General features: G+C 36.1%; 1 protein-coding gene and 1 long non-coding RNA gene across 2 annotated transcripts; both read left to right on the top strand.

Moving 5' to 3' along the window:
* Positions 1–930: 930 nt before the first annotated feature.
* On the top strand, positions 931–1,575 carry LOC114579656. Its single transcript, XM_028694986.1, has one exon. The coding sequence runs from the start codon at positions 931–933 to the stop codon at positions 1,573–1,575; it is 645 nt and encodes a 214-aa protein (XP_028550819.1).
* Positions 1,576–10,615: 9,040 nt separating this feature from the next.
* On the top strand, positions 10,616–18,161 carry LOC114579706. The gene is made up of 3 exons (XR_003700834.1): positions 10,616–10,793; positions 10,900–10,980; positions 16,587–18,161. It is a non-coding gene; the product is annotated as an uncharacterized LOC114579706 (long non-coding RNA).
* The last annotated feature ends 1,387 nt before the right edge of the window (positions 18,162–19,548 follow it).

Consider the following 19,548-nt stretch of genomic DNA (forward strand, 5'->3'; position numbering starts at 1 on the left):
GGTCCAACCGGAATTTTTTGGGTCAGGTTCGGATCAGATTTTCGTGTCGTGTCAAATATTGACACCCTTATATTTATGTGTTATGGATGGATACAGTTTTTACTTGATCTTCATTGAGGCTTTATTTGAAACATATTTTTTAACTGTTTTTAAGCAATTTTTTAGTACAAAATTATTTGAACTAAAAAGTGAATACTAAAAAATTAATTTATAAAGCAATAAGAAAGTTGTCCCAAATGAAACTTAAGTTAATTGATTATTTTAAGAATGGTTAAGACAACCTATAGCATTGGATGCTAAAAAATAATGAAAGGAAATGTATTTGTAGCTTGCAACTAATGTATTATTATTTAATTGGTGAAAACAAGTAGACTAGTAGTATACTAATTCCAAATTTATTCAATAAATTATTTTCTTAGATTTCTAACATTATTTGCTAATAACTTAATTTGAGAAGCTAATTACACGTTTGATTTTTTAGCTTGTTTGTAAATAGTTCCTTGAAGTATTTTTTCAATTAATTTAAACATTTAAAAATTTATTAATATTTAAAAATTTATTAACAAAGTTCTTCCAAAAGAACATAAATTTTTTTTAAAATATTTAGATCAATTAATACAAATACATGCCTAAAATAAGAATCCAAAACTTTTTAGTCCATAAGAAAAGCTCGACAAAAAAATATCTATTAAAGCCTTCATTAAAAACAGAAAAAGTTTCCTCAGTAATGTCCACTTTCCGTCCTTTATGGAAAACAAATATATGGCCACTGCACTTTCCCAAAATTAGGGAGGGCCTTTTCGTCAACCAACAGAATCTTCCATACTCCTTTTAAAGCCGACCTTGGCGCGGTTCAAAGCGGAGGCAAAAGCCAATTCTTCTGCTTTCTTCTTCCACCTTCCTTATTCCTCTCCACCACTATCCTCAACCATGACGCTCCTCATCAGTAAGCCCTACGAATCCAACGTTGAGGAGAATTTCCACCTCTCCCTTTCGAACCTTTGGCTGAACTGCCAGGGAGAAACCATCAAACCCTGCCGGCCTTTCTCTCCTCCTCCTGACCTCATTGATTTCTCCTTCCCCATCCTCCCATCCTCCACTGACACCTACGCCGCCGACGAACTGTTCCTCCACGGCCGTCTACGCCCCTTCAAAGCTTCCCAGCTGCCTCTGGCAGCTAACATACTCGAAGTAGAGCAGCCCACCACTCCACATTTCAACCACCGCCGCGGCGGATCTCTCGACAGCCGGACTCTCCGGCCCCGAGTCGAATCTCAGAAATCCGATTATCAGAGACTGAGAAGGGCATCTTCCGACCCGAGGCCGACGCCGGGGACGGGAACTTGGCAAAAATGGCCCCTTTTTGTTCTCGGCTCCGTGAGATTCCCCGCGGAGATGGAGATGAAGGACATACGTAACCGGCAGAGGCGGCGTGGCACGCCGGCAACATTGGACGATTCAGCAGAGAACGGCCGGCAGAAGAATCGCTGGAGAATTCTTCGCGCGCTGAGCTGCAAGGCCGCTGAGCACTCCGCCATCTCTCCGGTTCCGGCCACCGGCCGTTTCTGTTCTTAGGGGCATTTTAGGAAGGAAAGTTATTGTAGTTTTTCTTATTTATATGGAATACTTTTCGCGCATTTAATATAGTCGGTGGTGGAGCAGGAAATAAAGCATAGTTACGCGTTCACAAGAATCCTCATCTTCCCAAGGGCAGTTTTTACGTTCCTTTTTTAGATGTTATTTAACGGCCATCTTAATTACTTATTAATTGTGCATATATGGTAGAAATAATTACTCAATGACTGACATTGCAGAGGAAATTTACTTTATTTGTATCATAGACAATAGATTGCATAATTTAATGTGATCATATAGGGGATCAATCGATGTGGCGCATTGATTGACGGACAAAAAGTCCGAAAAATTATTAGGTGCGGAGTGCAGACGGGGTGAGAACCGTCTGCACAGACACGGGGTACCGAGCGGTACCCAGTGGTACCGAGTGGTACCGAATGGTACCGAGCGCGGTTTTATACTAGTGTGCAGACGGTTCTCCCGTCCGCACTCCGCACCTAATAATTTCTCCAAAAAGTCCTCCCAATTCTTGTGCTTGAATCTCATAATATGTCAATATATATAATTATATATACCGTTGAATTCTTGCTCATTTACCTAAAACTAGTGAGGCTGGTTCCCTTGACCTTTCCTTTTAAGACTTTTAATGTGTGATTGGAGACAAAAAAATTGACTTCCTGATGAAAAATAAAGTTTATATTAGTTTTTTAGTCATGTTTTGTTTATCCTGTTATGAAATTGAATTGTAATTGATATGCACTTGTGGTGTTTGATAAAATGTTTCTTTTTCAAAATAATAACTAGATTATTACTTTCTTGTTTAGATAATCCAAATTGACTTAAATTTTATAGAAATATATTTTAAGAAGTTTTCAAAATCAAGCTTATTGATGACTTTAGATGAGACAAAAATAATGACTAAGAGCAAAATTAGAAAAGAAGTCGCGTAGTAAAAGAATTATCAAAAGATTTGGAAGTAGATTTAAAAAATCATCCATCTGATCCCGGTTTGTGAAATCCTATTAATGAATATATTTCTAATATTAAATATCAAGTTTGAAGGTTGTACTTGCATAGAGGTCCATGTCTCTCATGCAATCATGAATTTCTTAAAAAGAAAAATTGTGCGCTCCCCTTTTTTTTTTTTAATTAGAATCATATATCTAGAAGTCATGGGTAAAAAAAATGTGATTACAAAATGTACTATGTTATATAAATATTTTTTATCCATGAATAATATTTCTATCATAGTGCTATGGTCTACCCTATAGGATATGTGCTATGCCTTGGGTAGGATGTCACATAAGATTTGATCCTCATAACTAATCATCTTAATTATAATCATATATCTAGAAGTCATGGGTAAAAAAATGTGATTGACTCAACTGATAGGAAATGTCTAAAAATAAGGTTTAGGTTTTAGGCTAGTGAGCTCTAATGGGAGATGAAACAATGGAAGATAAGGATGAGGTAGATGGTTTAGTAGTACATCTATATGTGCTAGTTGAATAAGATGAGTTCCTAGGCTTTGCGATGGTGGATATTACTTTTTTTTTTTCTTTTAAATTTCTCAATCATTTGAATAAAGTGAAAATGCTCCTATGATTTAATTTTATTCTTAATTTCATGTTGTAGTTTGATAAAAATCTATTGAAAAGTTGCCAATCTGAATCAATGTAGTTTAATTTTTACAAGGAGGGACTGATAGGTGATGATTTAGTTAGCTACAAGCATAGTTTTTAGTTGAAGGTCAACAAATGACACGTTGATGATTGTTATAGAATCTAAGAAAGTATTTATCCTTGATAATTTCTTTCATCTCAACCCAAGTCTACTGGGTTCTTCCATTCCTAAGTTGCTTGGTTAAAATATTTGTCCATTAGATTTTAATGTCTAATAATTTTTATCATAATAAAATTTGTACGTGGATAATACTATGTTATACCATCAAAAGAAATTATTCACTTGAGTCAATCATTTTAGAAATTTGTTATGATTATAAATTCTATCCCAATTCGGGGCTTTAAATTTTATTTTAGTGTCATATTCACGTTGAGCTCTAAAATCTTGTCTATGTTAATGCCATTGGATAAGTACTCTTCTAAATGGGTTGTTCCTTAGTTTCAGACTCAGGTGGGGTTTCAAGTCTACTAGTCAAGTTTTATGGTTGATCAAACATAATTTAAAATTTATTGAATGAACAATTTTCTTTTTTGTGGTCTAATAAAAACTATCACAATATTATAAAATTCCTTAAAATTTATTTAGGGTGACAAAATTAGGAGGAATGCTAATATGCATAGTATAGCTTTTTTTAACAAATGTATGGGAAATCGATGAGAGGGGAAAACAATATATGAGATAAAAAAGGGAGAAGAAATATATATATATAGTAATTAATGTGAAATTGAGGATAAGAGAACTTTTATAATGGTTACAAGACTACTAACATCCCAAGTTATCCTTATACAATTTAGCTCATTTAAAAAAAAAAAAAAACCTATTTTGCTTTAAGGACATGAAGTTTATTATAATATATTCTAATTCATGCAAAAATAATTTTTTTTTCTTATTGAATTTTTCAAAGTATGCAAGCTTTTCAAATAATAAACAATGTACAACACTTCTAAAGCTAAAATAATAATCACATAAGTATAAATTCTAGCTATCTTATTTTAGTTCTAATTTAAGGTAATGCTTTCTTTTGTAGGTTCAGACAAATTTTATGTTAGATCTTTTCATTGGTGGTAAAATTGAGTTGTCAATTAAAAGCTTTCAGATAGTTATATTTACATTTCAGTAGGGAAAAAAATAATTAATTAGTTGCAAGATATCTAAATTTCTTTTAAGCTTGAAAAGTCTTATCTTGCAAAGAAATTACCTAATTTATGATGTAGATGAAGTGTACCTTAAAGCTCATTATCCTTAGTGTCCTTAGCTCTAATACTAATGTATATAATCTATAAAATCTTGATGGAAATGCAATTACTAAGTTGGTGAGCTCATGGGGTAGTGGTTGAAGAGTGATATGGGTAAATTTAAAGCTAAAACTTTTAGACTTTAATAGGATAAGTTTTTCTTTGAGTAAAAGCTGAGGAACTTTCGATCAAATGTTTGTGATATTAGGAAACTAATTAGAGTATTTTTATAGATTTTGTACTAGTAGTTAAGGAGTTTTAAATTTTTTAATCTTAATGCTCAGAGCATGAAATTATCTATATGAATTGTGCTTTTAGCTAGGATAACTTCAGGTTAATAGAGATTTTAGTTCTGAGAAGTTGCAGGGTTGTGAGGGAGTGTGGATGAGAGTTTTATAGGGGTTCAATGTTTCTTGAGATTGAGGGATACTATGACTTAGGTTGTGAATTGTGTTGGGAGATAAGAGTAGGGGGGAAGATAACCAAATAATTATCAAAATTTTAGAGGATCAGCCACCAAGCTTCATTAAAAAGCAGAGTATCCATCAAGTGTTTCCTTATAAAATTTACATAAATAAAGAAAAATAGATTGATTTATTTTAAAAATAGAAACTAAAAGTTGATTAAAAACACAAATCAAGCTTGCTAAAAAAAACAAAATAAAAAGTAAAAATTAAAGTGATCTCCAACGTTTTGAAAATCGGACCGGGCTGGCCGGCCGGCCGGTTCGGTTATGTAATGAAACCGGGTAATCAAAGAACTGGCATTGAACCGGTCCGACCGGCGGTCGGACCGCGAACCCAGCGAACCGGAAACCGGGAGAGAACCGGCCACTTAAGCCTTAATGCGATTTCCACGGTTTGATATTAATCATGCGGTATTTTAAGAATTTAATTAAGTATTAGTAAAACATTTAAAGCTAAACCTAATTTCATTTTCTACCTCCCGTAACTCCTGAAGCCGCCCGTCTCCCGTCTCTGATTTTCTTCCTTCGTTGCTGTTCACTGCAGCTCCTCCTTCGTTCGTTCGTCGCTGGTCGCTGCAGCTCCTCCTTCGTTGTTTGTCGCTGTAGCTCCTCCTTCATCCGTTCGTCGCTGGTCACTGCAGCTCCTCCTTCGCCGTTCGTCGTTGCACCTCCTCCTTCGTCGGTGCTTGAATCATTGTAAGGTGAGGAGATTGTATTCAAACTGAAAACCGAAAATTTGATGTTTAGTTTGATTTCAATCGTCGCTAGCTTTTAAAATTTGTTATGCGTTGATTTCAATCGTTGATTAGGTTTAGTTTTATTTCAAACTAAACATCAATCGTCGCTGTGATGTTTAAAGAATGGCTGTGATGTAATCTTTATAAAACTTAAAATCATAGAGAAAATGAGAATGTGACAAAAAAAAAACTGAGAAATATGAAGGATAGAGGAAGGGAAAGTCATACTTTTCCATGGCATTTCTTATATCATCATCAAGTTATTCTTTCTATATATGTATCCAGCACTTTTTTGTGATCATATGAAACTCACTCATAAGATGGAATTTTATGGGATTGTGAATACTCTGATAACCAACTAGTTAGAAATTCTTAATTGTTCGTTATAGTGTAATATGAACACCATTTTTTTTTCCTAGGTATACTAGGAGCACCATTAGTTACATATAAGTTCTTATTGGAAGTAATCGTTCAAGAAAGCTATCTTATTACAGTTATGGAGTTAGATAATAAAGAAAAGCTAAATCTTACAAAACACTCATATTAGTATGCAGATATCTTAAGAGGTTTAGATACTTTTAGATTCGACTTTATAGTTGGAATTTTGAATGTCATGTTTCTTTTAATGCAATTTTCATTTAAATTTTTTTTGAAATGTTGACACAATTTCACTATTCCTATAAGGTTATTCTTATGAATTTGTGAGTCGAGAAATTAATAATACAGATTTATATCAATTTTAGTTTAATTTATAGAGATGAATATTTTAGAAATTTATTAGGAGTTTAAGCATAAGAATTTACATTAGATTTATTAATTTCTAAAGCCATGATTGATTCAAGTACACGAGGTATATATGTCTATTTTGGTTACAATCTCAATTTAAGAAATAGGTATTATTTGAAACTTCTTTAAATATTTTTTTAAATAATGATGCACATTTTATTATTAATGTTTTATAATAATTATGTAGGTTGCAGCTTAGAAAAAGAAGTTATGATCCTTTGGATTATGCAAGTATTGGACTTGTTGATTTCTGGATCCTTGATGATGAACCAACTCCAGAATTGCATTTAGAAGACTTGAGTTGGAAATTTACAAAGATGATGCAATTCCTATAAATATAGAACCAAACTTAACATCATCTACACCAACCCCAAGTAAGATTGTTGATTAACTTATATCTTTTGAGTATAATATTAAATATAGACTTATTATTTCATATTAATAATTTGCAGATGAAGACAACTTATCTAATATATGTGATGAAGATGACATACCTTGTGAGAATGCAGAAGTATTTGGGATGCAAGATTTTGGTGAAGAAGAGTTTGAGAATCCATCATTCGATCACACAAATTTAGTGGATGATTATTAAATTCACTATGAGTGTTTTGAGTTTTTTATATGTAAACTGATATAAACTGGTTACTTTTTTGTCTCTATGGTATTAAGTTAAACCTTTTTTATATTTATGAATTTTGAGTTTGTCTTATCAATAAAGTGTTATAATTTTGCTAAAAGTTATGAAGAGGTATGTTATATGTTGCCAATTTAATATTTTTTAATGTCTATTTTGTTATATACTTTACTTCATTTTCTTTTGCTCATTTCATTTTTTAACAATTTCACATGATAGAGAAGGAGAATTGAAGATGGTTGCATTCATCAACTTCCAACACACAATAGAGCTCAACAAAAGGTATGTTATTTACTTATTTGCTTATGTTTTATAAACTTCATTGATGCCATATTTATATTATTTGATTAGTTTGATATGAAAGTGAAATGCATAGTGAATGTATTAGAGAAAATTTTTTTATTTATTTTATAATTTTAAATAATATTATTATTTATTACGTCATCTGGTTCGACCGGTCGAATTGGTCAAACCATGAACCTCTCCTTCTTCCAGTCCAATTTTCAAAACGTTGGTGATCTCAAACCGCCCCCGGATTGACACTGGATTCAATGGTGCAGATCTGGTCGGACGGAGCATTGGTCCAACACGGTTCCACATGATTGACACTGGGTTCAATCCAGACCTGATCACAGCCGTTGATCTACATAGAACAGATCCAATGGCTGGCGACCTGTCTTCCTCCTCCATCCGAACTGAGAACCCTAGGAATATTTTTTGATCTCGTTTTCATGGAATACCTAACCAAATGACTTAAGAATTTAGACAGAGATATAACCGGATCTAAGGAGGAATGGGGAAGTGTTTTCTAGGCATTTGATGCAATCTTTAGTGAGTTATTTAAAAACCTATGTAAATGCCTAGGGTTTAGGATTTACCGAGCTAGGATTGATGGATTGAGGTGATTTAAAAATGGTTGAATTTGTTGACTGTCCACGTGTTGTTTCCTTAAAGACCTCAAGCTTGGAGAATCGTCGGAAACGAAGTTCAGAAGCTTGAACGGAAATGGCTTTCTGTCAACCACTGATCTCACCGCTGGTAGCTTCGAAACACCGAGAATCGATGAGGAAATGAAGGTCGAGCTCAGAGGAATCGAAATGAAACTCTAAGAGCTCTGGGGAGTGACTCGAATGCAAGATAGCTTGGAATGAAGCCCTACCGTGCCTCTTGCCCTATTCAGCCTTTAGAGCCGAAAGCAACGGTTGGGATGCATCAGAGGGAGTGCTGGGATGATTGACACCTGGATCAGGTCATTAGGGACAGAGGGAAAGGACTGTACTGGCTGAGATGAGCTGGCCACTCTCTTGGCTTGTCCTCACAAGGGAGGAGACCATCTAAGGTGGCTGGGCTGATTTGGCTGCTGGGTTGGGTTTGGTTGAGCCCAAAGAACCTTCAAGAATGGATCCTGAGGGTTGCAAGGGTCTGGTTTGGACTGGGTATGGCTTGATAGGTCGGGTTGACTACTAGAGCTCATTTGAGCTCTAGTTGACCAATTGACTGGTCAAGGGAGGTCAAGGCTGTTGAGTTGGAGTCTAAACCATGCCTAGAGCAGATCTAGACTATTAGATAGGTTGGGTCCTAAGAGATTAAGTTAGATGAAGGAATTTGACCATTCAAAGGGTTCTTTAAACCTTGAGTTGACTGGTTTGACCAATCAACTCAGTCAATGTTTGGTGAGGTGATACCTAAATAGTCCCTGGCATGCTGGTTGGGTGATTTGCAGAAGGTTCAAATGGTTATATGCTTTGTATGAGTGGAACAGGGGGTTGACCATGGGAGCTCATTTGAGCTTTCACTGACCATTATGACTGGTCAACAGGTCATAGGATGCTGAGTTGGCATCATGGAGGATTTTAGAGTATGTTTCAATGGCTAGATGGATGTGGTTTGGGCTGGATTCATTGGGTCGAAGAGTTTGACCATGAAAATGGGTCTTTAAGCCTTAGGTTGACTGGTTTGACCAGTCAACATTTGATGAGGTGGAATTTAGGTATGGTGTAGAGTCATTTGGATTGAAGCATAGGCCTAGCTCTAAGCAAGGAGGTTAGGTTCATAGGTTTGGTCATGGAAACAGATCCAAAACTTAAGTTGACCGGTTTGACAAGTCAACTTTAAGAAAAGTTGATAGGATAGAGGGTAAGCAAGGTTTAGGTGTAGATTTGGTAGAGTATGAGGGGTTTAGAAGGTTGAATGGTTTGAAATGACCTATTCAAAGCCTTAAGGGAGAATTGGGTCAACTAGGTTGACCCAGGGTGTGGGTCTGGGCTGGACAAGTTTGATTAGGTATTTAGAGTATAGTAGGAGTGATTCCAGGGTTTAAATGGGTCATTTGGGTCAAGACACCTGTTTGAACCCTTAAAGGGTCTCTTAGGTCAACCAGGTTGACCTAGAGTCTGGAAATGGGTCCAACGGGTTTGGTTTGATATTTGAAATTTGCTGGAGGTGGTTGCATCTTATTTGGAGGTCATTTGATTTGAAATCATTGTTTGAGCCCCATAAGGGGTATTTTGGTTATTCTGACCTCAAGTCCACTGGGGGCAGAAATGAGTCCAGAAAAATGCAGTTTATTGTTCAACATGTCAGGATTGATGGTCTGGAAGTGATTGGAGGCTTTAAAGGAAGCTCCGAGGTCACAATCTACTAGGTGGCAGGTCCAGTGGCATAGGATATAAATATTTGAAGGTTTTACAGCCTTTGGATTTCAAATGAGTTTCTGGGGTTAGACACCTCATAATGGGTTCAAATTTATAGGGTTGCCTCTAGAGACATGTCCCATTATTAGGAAACTGACAGACCCAGAATTAGAGACTATTTGACAGGGTTTTGAAGTATCTGAAAATTCAATAGAAAAGGCCTTTAGGACAGGGCCTTTGGACTTAGGATTTGAGTCTGGGTTTGATTGAATTTGATTTGGATTTGCTTGGGGTTAGGATTGGTTTGAAGTTTAGATTGGTTTATGATTTGGATTTATTAGAGATCTGGATTGATTTTAGGATCCAATATAGACCTCATACAAAAATAAGGTCAACAATAGCATCATTACTTTAATTCTCAAAAAGAACCACTTCAACTCAATTGCTGGCTGTAGACTAATTCCTTTGTGCAATATGTTTTATAAAATATATGTCAAGTTATAGTGAATGATTCGAGGAAGCTCTAGCTCTGATTATTCACCCCAATTAGCATATATTAGGAACCGAGGCAGCAGAGATCATTGCACCTAACCATGAGCGAGCTTATAATTATAGCTCCTAAAATTATGAAAGTTTTTTTAATTTTATTATTTTATTTAATCAATTAAATTTTTTTTTTTGGGTAAAGTTCAACCATAAAAATGTATTTGACAATGTCAATTGGCAATCCATTCTAAAAATAAATTATGAAAATGGTTTTCCACAAGTTTTTGTTTACTGGATTTTAGCATGAATATCTAAATACCTTTTTCCATTTTTAAATGGCATGATCAACAATTTCATTAAATCATCTGCCCACTATGTCCGTTTGTAAATACCATTGCTATGAATGTGTTTCTATTTCGCAAGATTTTAAGGTTCAAAATGGGAGGTATTGATGGCCAAATTTCCATCTCCTATCTTCTATTCGTGGTTGACCCGTTAGGGTTGGGGAAGGCTGATATACAAACTATTCTTTGTTAGCCTTATATTTTGGGATGAAAGGTAATGTCCTGAAATCCAACGTCTATTTTCCTCTTGTTGTTAACTCTTATTAGGTTTTTTTTTCTAACATCCTTATAACAAATTTGTGAACTTTCCCTTTTCCTAGGTCGCATGCAAATGACGGACTGTCAAAGGCTCAATGATTGGCTTGTGGGATGGAGAAATAAAACCTCTCTGTTAAGGGAAGGTTTTTTGGGCGGCTAGGGTTCTTCTTTCCCTCCTTCCTTGCTTCTGGTGTTTTCTCCGCCCCTTTTATTCCTCTGGCGCTGCCGGAGGGATCTTCTTCCTCCTCCTCATGGACGCTGCTTTATTGTCATCTGATTTTCCTCCTCTTGGTATGTCTTCGGGTGTTCAGGTTTTTCAGACTACCAAGAGTTGGAACAAAGTTTTTGAGTCGGATAACTCTTCTCAAAAATCTCTAAAGTTCTCCCACTTCCCTTTGGAACCAAACATCATTCCCTTTTTTGGGGAGAAACTTTCCAACGGAGGCGAAGATTGGAAGCTCTACCTTGTTGGTTACTCTATAGGGAGACGTCCCTATTACGAGGCTTTGATGGGCGCTATCAAAAGAACGTGGAGCTTAAAAGGCTCTGTGCAGCTCCTCTCCCTTAACGATGGATTTTTTCTCCTTCGTTTCTCTTGCGTGGAGGATTTTGACATGGTCTGGTCGCGAGGTGTGTGGTTCCTTTTGGGGAAACCCTTTGTTCTTCAAAAATGGCACCCAAAGTTTGTTCCTAAGAAGGAGGATTTTGCTACAGTCCCTATTTGGGTGAAGATTCACGATCTTCCCCTCGCCTGTTGGAACTCAGAGGGGATTTCCCGGATCGCCAGTAAAATCGGAATTCCGGTTGTTGCCGACAATCTGACCGAGATGAAGACGCGACTTACTTATGCTCGGGTTTGTGTGCTTGTTGACTGCAATGCATTATACCCTGAGGAGATCAAGGTGTCGCTGAATGGTGACGTTGTCACACTGAAAGTTCAATACGAATGGAGACCTTTTCCTTGCGAACACTGTAAGTCGTTAATGCATTTATCTTCTGCTTGTCCGTCCAAACCAAATTTGGATTCTAATCCTCAAAATAAGGAGTTGCCTTCTAAACGGGGTAGAAGTCAAAGCAGAAAGCCGTGTTTCAGGCCTCATTCTAGGCCTCAGAACACTTCTATGTCTCCAGTTATTAATGTCGTCCTCCAGAATCCTACTACTAATACTACTGTCCCATCCTCGGAATATTTGCAGGATATTCCTAATACCTCTGGACCTCTCTATCAGCCGCATTCTCCGTCTCCTCATAAATCGCGGGTAATTACTGTGAACACCATTCAGGATGCTCCTCCTAAGTTAGGTGATGCTATTATTTCAGGAATTCCAGAAATTCCGAATCTTAATTCCCCTAATGATGTTGCCTCTTCTTCTTCAAATATCTTAACCTCTCACTCTCCGACAAGAATTTCATCTCTCCCAATAAGTTTGATGTGCTTATTTCTGAAGGGTCTGCTAGTGAACCCAATGTTGTGTTTGATGACTCTATAGTTGTCTCTTTGGCGGCTTTAGGTGCTGTCGGGAAGGAAAAGGTATCAAAATTGCCTAAAAAGAATCAGGTGTCGAACTCTTTGTCCAAAAAACCTGCAAGGGGGAAGTAGGCCAAAAAACTCAATTAAATCTGATTTCCCAATGTTTTTTTCCTCCCATGGCGGCTTGGAACATTCGGGGTTTTAATCGTCCTGACAAAGTCTTATGCTATAAGCGTCTCATTCAGTCTTTTAATCTTGACTTAATCTGTGTTTTGGAGAACAAGATCCATGCTCAGTCGTTTCTTGATCCTTTTTTTGAATCTTCGCACTCTCTCTTTGTCAATGAGGCTAGCTGTCACAATTTTGACCTTTCCAATTCGGGGAGGATCTGGGTGAAGTGGAATGATTCTAAGATTAACTTCACCCCCACTCTTATCACTACTCAGGTGATCTCTGGTAGGATTTCGGTGGCCAATCAATCTGCTTTTCAAATTTCAATTGTTTATGCTTCCAATTGTAGCTCTGAACGTAAGGATTTGTGGAAATCTATTGCACAAGTGGCCCCTGTGGGCAATTTGCCTTGGGCTGTTTTTGGGGATTTCAACTATTGTAGATTTGCATCTGAAAAGCTAGGAGGTACTCCAATTTCGCAATCTGCTCTCAAGGATTTTAATGATTTTATTTTCCATAATAGTCTTGCGGACTTACATTATGTTGGATGCAAATTTACGTGATTCAACCAACGCTTGGATTCTCCCATTCATATAAAATTGGATAGAGCTCTTGTTAATGGGAGTTGGTTGAGTAACTTCCCGGATTCTTTTTGCTCCTTTCAAAGTCCTTCATGCTCAGATCATAGCCCTATTATTCTTCATCCCGGGATTTCATTTCAAGTTCACCATAAATTCCTCTTCAAAAAATTTTGGACTAAGTTTGACAGCTACTAGTCGTTGTTTTTAGAGGTCTTCTCCAAGCCTTGTCATGGGAATCCTCTTTCACATTTTTGTAATTCTCTGAGGTTTTTCAAAAAAGAAATAAAAAAAGAATATTGGTCTTCTTCTAATTGCATTGCTAGGCACTTGGATTCACTTCATAGCAAACAAAGTGCTTTGCTGGAGTTATTGCAAGCAGACCCTACCAATTCTGATCTTAATCAATCTTACAAGCTTCGTAATGCGAATTTGGCAAAACTTTACTTCTATTCAAGCCTCTTGGATTATTCAAAGAGCCAAGGTTAATTGACTTAAATTTGGGGAAGATGACCTCAATTTTCTTTATGCCAAAATTAATTGTAGGAGGGGAAGCAACAAATCGGTGGGAAATTTGCTGTCCTGTAACTCCTCTTCTTCCCGTGCCGATGTCATCTCTGCTATTTTGAAGTATTTTCAAGAACTTTATAACCCTCCTTCCCCCAATCTTGATGTGGAGCATTTTCCTATTGGGAATGTTGTTCCTGAACCTTATGCCATCTCTATTGCCAATTTTGTGCTGGATGATGAAATCAAAATGGCGGTTCTTAAAGGGTCTTCTACTTCTACTCCAGGGCCTGACGGATTTAATTTTCATTTCTATAAAACTGGTTGGCATATCCTTGGGCCGATCGTTTGCAGAGCTATCAGATCTTTTTTTCGTGAAAGGTTATTTGTCGATTGGTGTTAAAGCAACGACTCTTGCTTTAATCCCAAAACATAAAAATGCTGAAAGTATATCGGATTACAGACCTATATCTCTTTGTAATGTTTTGTATAAAATTGTTGCTAATGTTATTGTTGCTAGATTAAAACCAGTCATGGGCTTTATTGTTGAAGACAATCAAGCTGGCTTTGTTAAATCTAGGGTCTCTACTGACAATATTTTGCTTGCAAGTGATATCCTCTCTAGTGCAGGTAAAAGAGGTGGGGCAAACATTTTATGTGCCAAATTTGACATCAGAAAGGCTTTTGATTCTGTTTCTCAGGAATTTTTTCTTGCTAGGATCTCTTAGAAAGGTTTTCCTAGGCTTTTTATTTCATGGATCAAAGCTTGTATTTCGGATGTCAATTTCTCTATTGTTCTTAACGGTGCGCTTGATGGTTATTTTCCTTCTACTGCTGGGCTTAGGCAGGGTTGCCCATTAAGCCCTTACCTCTTTTGTCTGGTTATGGATGCATTTTCTAATTTACTTGAGGAAAAAGGTTTCAAAGGTATCTCCTATAAAAAATTTTTCCCTTACTCATTTGTTATATGCTGATGATGTTCTAATCTTTGGGGTGGCTACCATTGATAACTGCAACAAGTTGGTGTCCATTTTGGGGAATTTACTAATGCCTCGGGCCTTCATGTTAATTATGATAAAAGTGCTATTATGTTCCCTAGACACCTTAGCAATCAGCTTGAGATCTGTCAAGCACTTTCAATTTATAATATTGCAAGCAAAATTACATATTTGGGTATCCCCCTTTCTTTCTACAAGCTCAAATTAGAAGACTATTTGCCTCTTTTGGATAGCCTCAATAGGAAGTTTAATGGATGGAAAGCCAATTACTTGTTGTCTTTTGCCGGGAGGTTACAATATCTGAAATTTACTATTCAAAACACAATTGCATACTCGATTAGGGGTGCCATTTTGCCGAAATCTATGCATAAATTTTTTTAAAAAAACCAGCTCTAGGTTTTTATTTTTCGGGGATATCTCAGCTAATAAGAAATTGCATATGATTGCTTGGGACAAAGTTTGATTGCCTATTGCTAATGGCAGTTTGGGCATTCCTTCTTTATCTTCTATGCAATTTGCTTTCAACTACTCTGTTATTATTCAGATTTACAACTTCTCCTCCCCTTTAGCTGTTTGGCTGTTAAGCAAATACTCATCTCCTTGGAAGCCTCCCAATGTCTCTGCTTCTAAAATCTGGAAGTCCATTTGTTATACTGCTTTGCAGGCTAAATCTTGTTTTAAATTCAAAATTGTGCATAATGCCCCAATCTCCTTACGCTGGGATCACTGGTATAACAACTGCACCTTACTTGACCACCTTGGAGATGTGGATCTTGCCTCTCTTTCGGAATTGACTATAAAAGATATCATGTTGGAGAATTCCTGGGTGCTTCCTGAAAACTTCTCTTCACAGCTTCGGGCTGTGTTTGCTGGCATTAGAGATATTGGGTGTGATGGTCCCTGTCTACTTTGGAAAGACCAAACCAGTTATTGTTTTAAAAACTTTATTGTGTCATATTATTCTGATTATCCGACCTGTAATTGGTATTCTATGGTTTGGCACAAAAGACATGTTATTAAACACTCGGTTTATGTCTGGCTTGCTCTGAAGGGAGCTCTTAAAATGGCATATGCACTATTCATTAGGAAAATTCATATTCCAACTATTTGCAGCTTATGCAATCAACATGATGAATCTGTATCCCATTTGTTTTTTGAATGTTCTTATTCCTTCTCTATACTAAATGCTTTGCTCCCGGGTATGAACACCTTTCTTCTAAAGCCTAATATTCTGCAGCTATTTGATTGGTTAAAAGGAAATTTCAATGGTAATAATGAGCTCAAAAGCTTCTATATGCTGAATATTAGCACTGTGATTTATTACCTGTGGAAAGAGAGGAATAGTAGGAGGTATGGGAACAATTCGCAATGTTACACCTCTCTACTGTTTGGAATTAAAAGAGTTATTTTTTAGAAGATTTTGAAATGGAAAAATTCGTTGGAATTATTGGAAATTTTATAAGGTGGACTTTTTGGTCATCTATTCTATGTCCCTGTGCCACTTGGTCCCTCGGGTATTTGATGTATGGCCAAGCCTGGACGATGATGAAGATCCCAATGTTCCTCCCTTGGATGGTCTACGGGAAACCAGGGATAAGTCCCTCGATTCTTCGCAATTTTCTGAGTCCAGGCAGCTGGGCTTGGGAGCTTGTTTTATTTCTGTTTGCTGCAGGTTCCCCCTCCCGCTGGAGATGCAATATGTTTTTGGCTGCTGGGGACTTTCTTTTGGCTAGTGCTCATGCTGTCTCGGGACGTGGTCTTCTCCTTTTACTGTTGATGTGCGGCTTCTTCAACTATTGTTCTTTTTGGTTTTTGCTTACTGCCACGTTTTGGTGCTTATGTTGAAATTTGATTGTATTTGGGTGGTATAGTTGGGGTTTCTTTTCTTTTTTCTCCACATAAGTTTTTGTTATTATTTGCTTATGTTGGGAAGTTTTTACTTGTAATTTTTACTTTCCTGTAACGTTTCTTTTTTATTGAAATATATGGGCATTTGCCTCAAATTTCCCCAAAAAAAAGGGAAGGTTTCGATTGATTAGATCATCCATTTATAACTACTTATCTTATTGGTTTAGGTTTGTTTCTATTATCAATCGTGTTCTCAAAAATAATACATAGCTCACTTTATGATTCCTAAGGAGAAAATTGGCTCAAGGTTGTCCTCTATGTCCTCCCTCAACCTAATTTGCGAAATGAAGGCGTGTGAAAAATTCTTATTTCTTCTAACCTTTTGAGCGGTGTTCCTATCTGTTGCTCCTAATGGGTTTTGCCTTTAAGAGGACTCTCCTCTTTCTTGGAAGAATTAAAGCATGTGGCATTAAAAATGAAAAGCAAGAATTCTTATATTGGGTATACTTTGATCCATGGCCTGGTGGTAGTTAACTATTTGAGGTTCTAAGACCAAATTGCAGTTCCAGATTGGACTTAATTACACCTTTTTTTTGTTGGAATCTTTTATTCATGATTATAGCTGGAGAATTTGTGATTCTCTGGTTGTTTTAACTTTTAACCATTGAATATTATCATGCTATGATGAAGTTGACTATTAATGCCAGTCATGACTATTCTCTGGGATTTAGATGATTGTTTTTGCAATTCTCTTGCTAGATATGTAATTTTTGAAAAATACCCTAAAGTCAAATGGTCCGATTATATTAATTTTAAGAGTTGTTTTATTATGCATTATCTATTTGTTGGATGGCTTATATGGAGGGGTTAAAATTGAAAACAATCATGTGGCTGAAGGGTTGGTAATTGTCTCTTTCTGCAAAATTTATGATGACTCCCTATAGAGCCGCTCACACCATTTTTTAAACTTGTTTTTTCTACTTGTTGTTGTTTAGGAATTTATTGCGTTATGTTAATTTTTTTTTCTTTAAACCCACCTTAAGTCCTTTAAGCAACAACCTATTCAAGACACAAAACGACTAAAATATCACACTTTCTCATCACCTCTGTTTCTTGTCTATACTATATTGCATGAAAGGAATGAAAGAATATTCAATAAAATGGAGAAGGTTAAGCTTCTTGTTGCTTATAAATTGTTGAGGTGAAAATTTAAAGATTCTTGGTCCATTGTGGGTAGGAATCTATTTAATCAATGGAAATATAGGTGCATTCATCTGGAGGGTAAGCTTCAAGTTGGTTTTTGGTTGGGTCATGCAATTTTGTTTTCTATTGGTTGATTTTTTCTGCACAATAGTCGTTTGGGATAATTTTTGGCACCTACTTTATGCCAAGTTCTCTGATTTCTTGTCCTGAGTTTTTTGTGTTCTCATCCTCATTTGTATTCCTTTAGTAACGAGTTCTACAAATATTATTATTTTCTAGTTTTTGCCTTATGATGACTGTTGGTTATGCGGTCTCCAGGCAATAAGGATGTTTGCTCAACCTAGCAGCATATTAGCTATGCTTTCCATATATTACTCTTGATCTGCATGTTGTGGATGAGCCATTAGCACCTTTTGTTCTAGATTCTAAGTATAATCCTATAATTTTTATAGTTCGTTTAGGTGAAAAGGTTGGAGTAGCTCTAGTGGAAGATAAGATTAGAGAAAGTCGCCTTAGATGGTTTGGTCACATAAAACGGCGGCCTTCCGGTGACCCGGTTAGGAAATAGATGTATTAGATTTGACTTATATTAAGAAAGGTAGAAGTGGACCTAAAAAGACTTGGTTATAAAATATTAAAAATGACCTTTCTTTATTATATTTAAATGAGAATTTAATTTTTAATAGGGCACAATGATTCATATAGCCGACCCCACAATGGGATAAAGGCTTGATGTTGTTGTTGTTGTTTACTTATTTTTTAGCCGACATTTGTCTTGAATTCTAGTTTTTGCCTTGTATTTGTTAGCTACATTCTTAAGTGTATATATCTGAACTTTGTTTTTATAGAATTGGGCAGCCCCCCACCCCCACCCAAAAAAAAAACCCTTTAGTAATAGATTGCATGACATGTTAGAGTAATAGAATTTAAGCCTAGAAATTGTGATTCATTTTTTATATTAGTGCAACAAAATGAAGGCCATGCGGATCTAACTATAACAAATTATAAAGGCAATTTTTTTTCTTTTGGATTGCCCTTGTTTAGCGCACATTGTCATTAAATAACAATGAGCAACTCTATTCTAGAACTAGTTACTAGCCTACTAATGCAGCCAAACCAATCTCAAGTTTCTAGATCCCGTTCATATCCAAATTGAGGCCAAGCCGGATCCACATTCTATTCATTCACAATAGATTTACACATAAAGAAAGGTATGAGTTCCTTGTTTTATGCAAGTCCATTTAATTGAAGTAATCCCTGCACTGAGCATGCTTATCTTACTATCCCCATTGATAAGGTATAATAACTTGGAATGAACATTATTGGAATGAAAATTGGTAAACTTGCACGAAGGACAAAAAACCAATAGAAAGCAAAGTTTTTACTGTACAATACAAATGAAATGGTTCACTACTGAAACATAAAGCTATATTGAAGGTCAAATGCTATACTTAAATATATGAGATTGGTTAACCTGAGACCTTTGCTTCGGTAGCTAAAATAAATATTATTTGAGTTTTTTATCATTAGCAGCTTGTATAGACCGGAAAATACCAAAAAATGATATTAAAAATGCTTTATTATGTGATGATCTAGAATAGGAAGTATATGTGGAGGTCCCACCAAGATTTGGCTCAAATACAAAATAAATGGTATGTAAGCTTGAAAAGGCAATGTATAGATTGAAACAATCTCTATGAGCTTGGTTTGGAAGGTTTGCCAAGTTATGCTTAACATAGGATATAAACAGAGTTAAGGGGCCATATGGAATTTGTAAAACATGCTGCTTCATGGGGAAGTTTCAGAACTTTTATTTATATTGACAATATGTAATGACAGGTAGTGCACATTTTGGATATATAATATTTATATCACAACAAAAATATATAATAATCTTATTAAAAGATATAAGTAAACTTGAGATGTATACTTGTC

Source organism: Dendrobium catenatum, unplaced genomic scaffold (genome assembly GCF_001605985.2).
Source record: "Dendrobium catenatum unplaced genomic scaffold, ASM160598v2 fragScaff_scaffold_621, whole genome shotgun sequence".
Taxonomy (NCBI): domain Eukaryota; kingdom Viridiplantae; phylum Streptophyta; class Magnoliopsida; order Asparagales; family Orchidaceae; genus Dendrobium; species Dendrobium catenatum.

What these genes read in the sequence shown, in the direction of transcription:
- LOC114579656 (XM_028694986.1), top strand. Translation starts at nt 931, where the DNA reads ATGACGCTCCTCATCAGTAAGCCCTACGAATCCAACGTTGAGGAGAAT.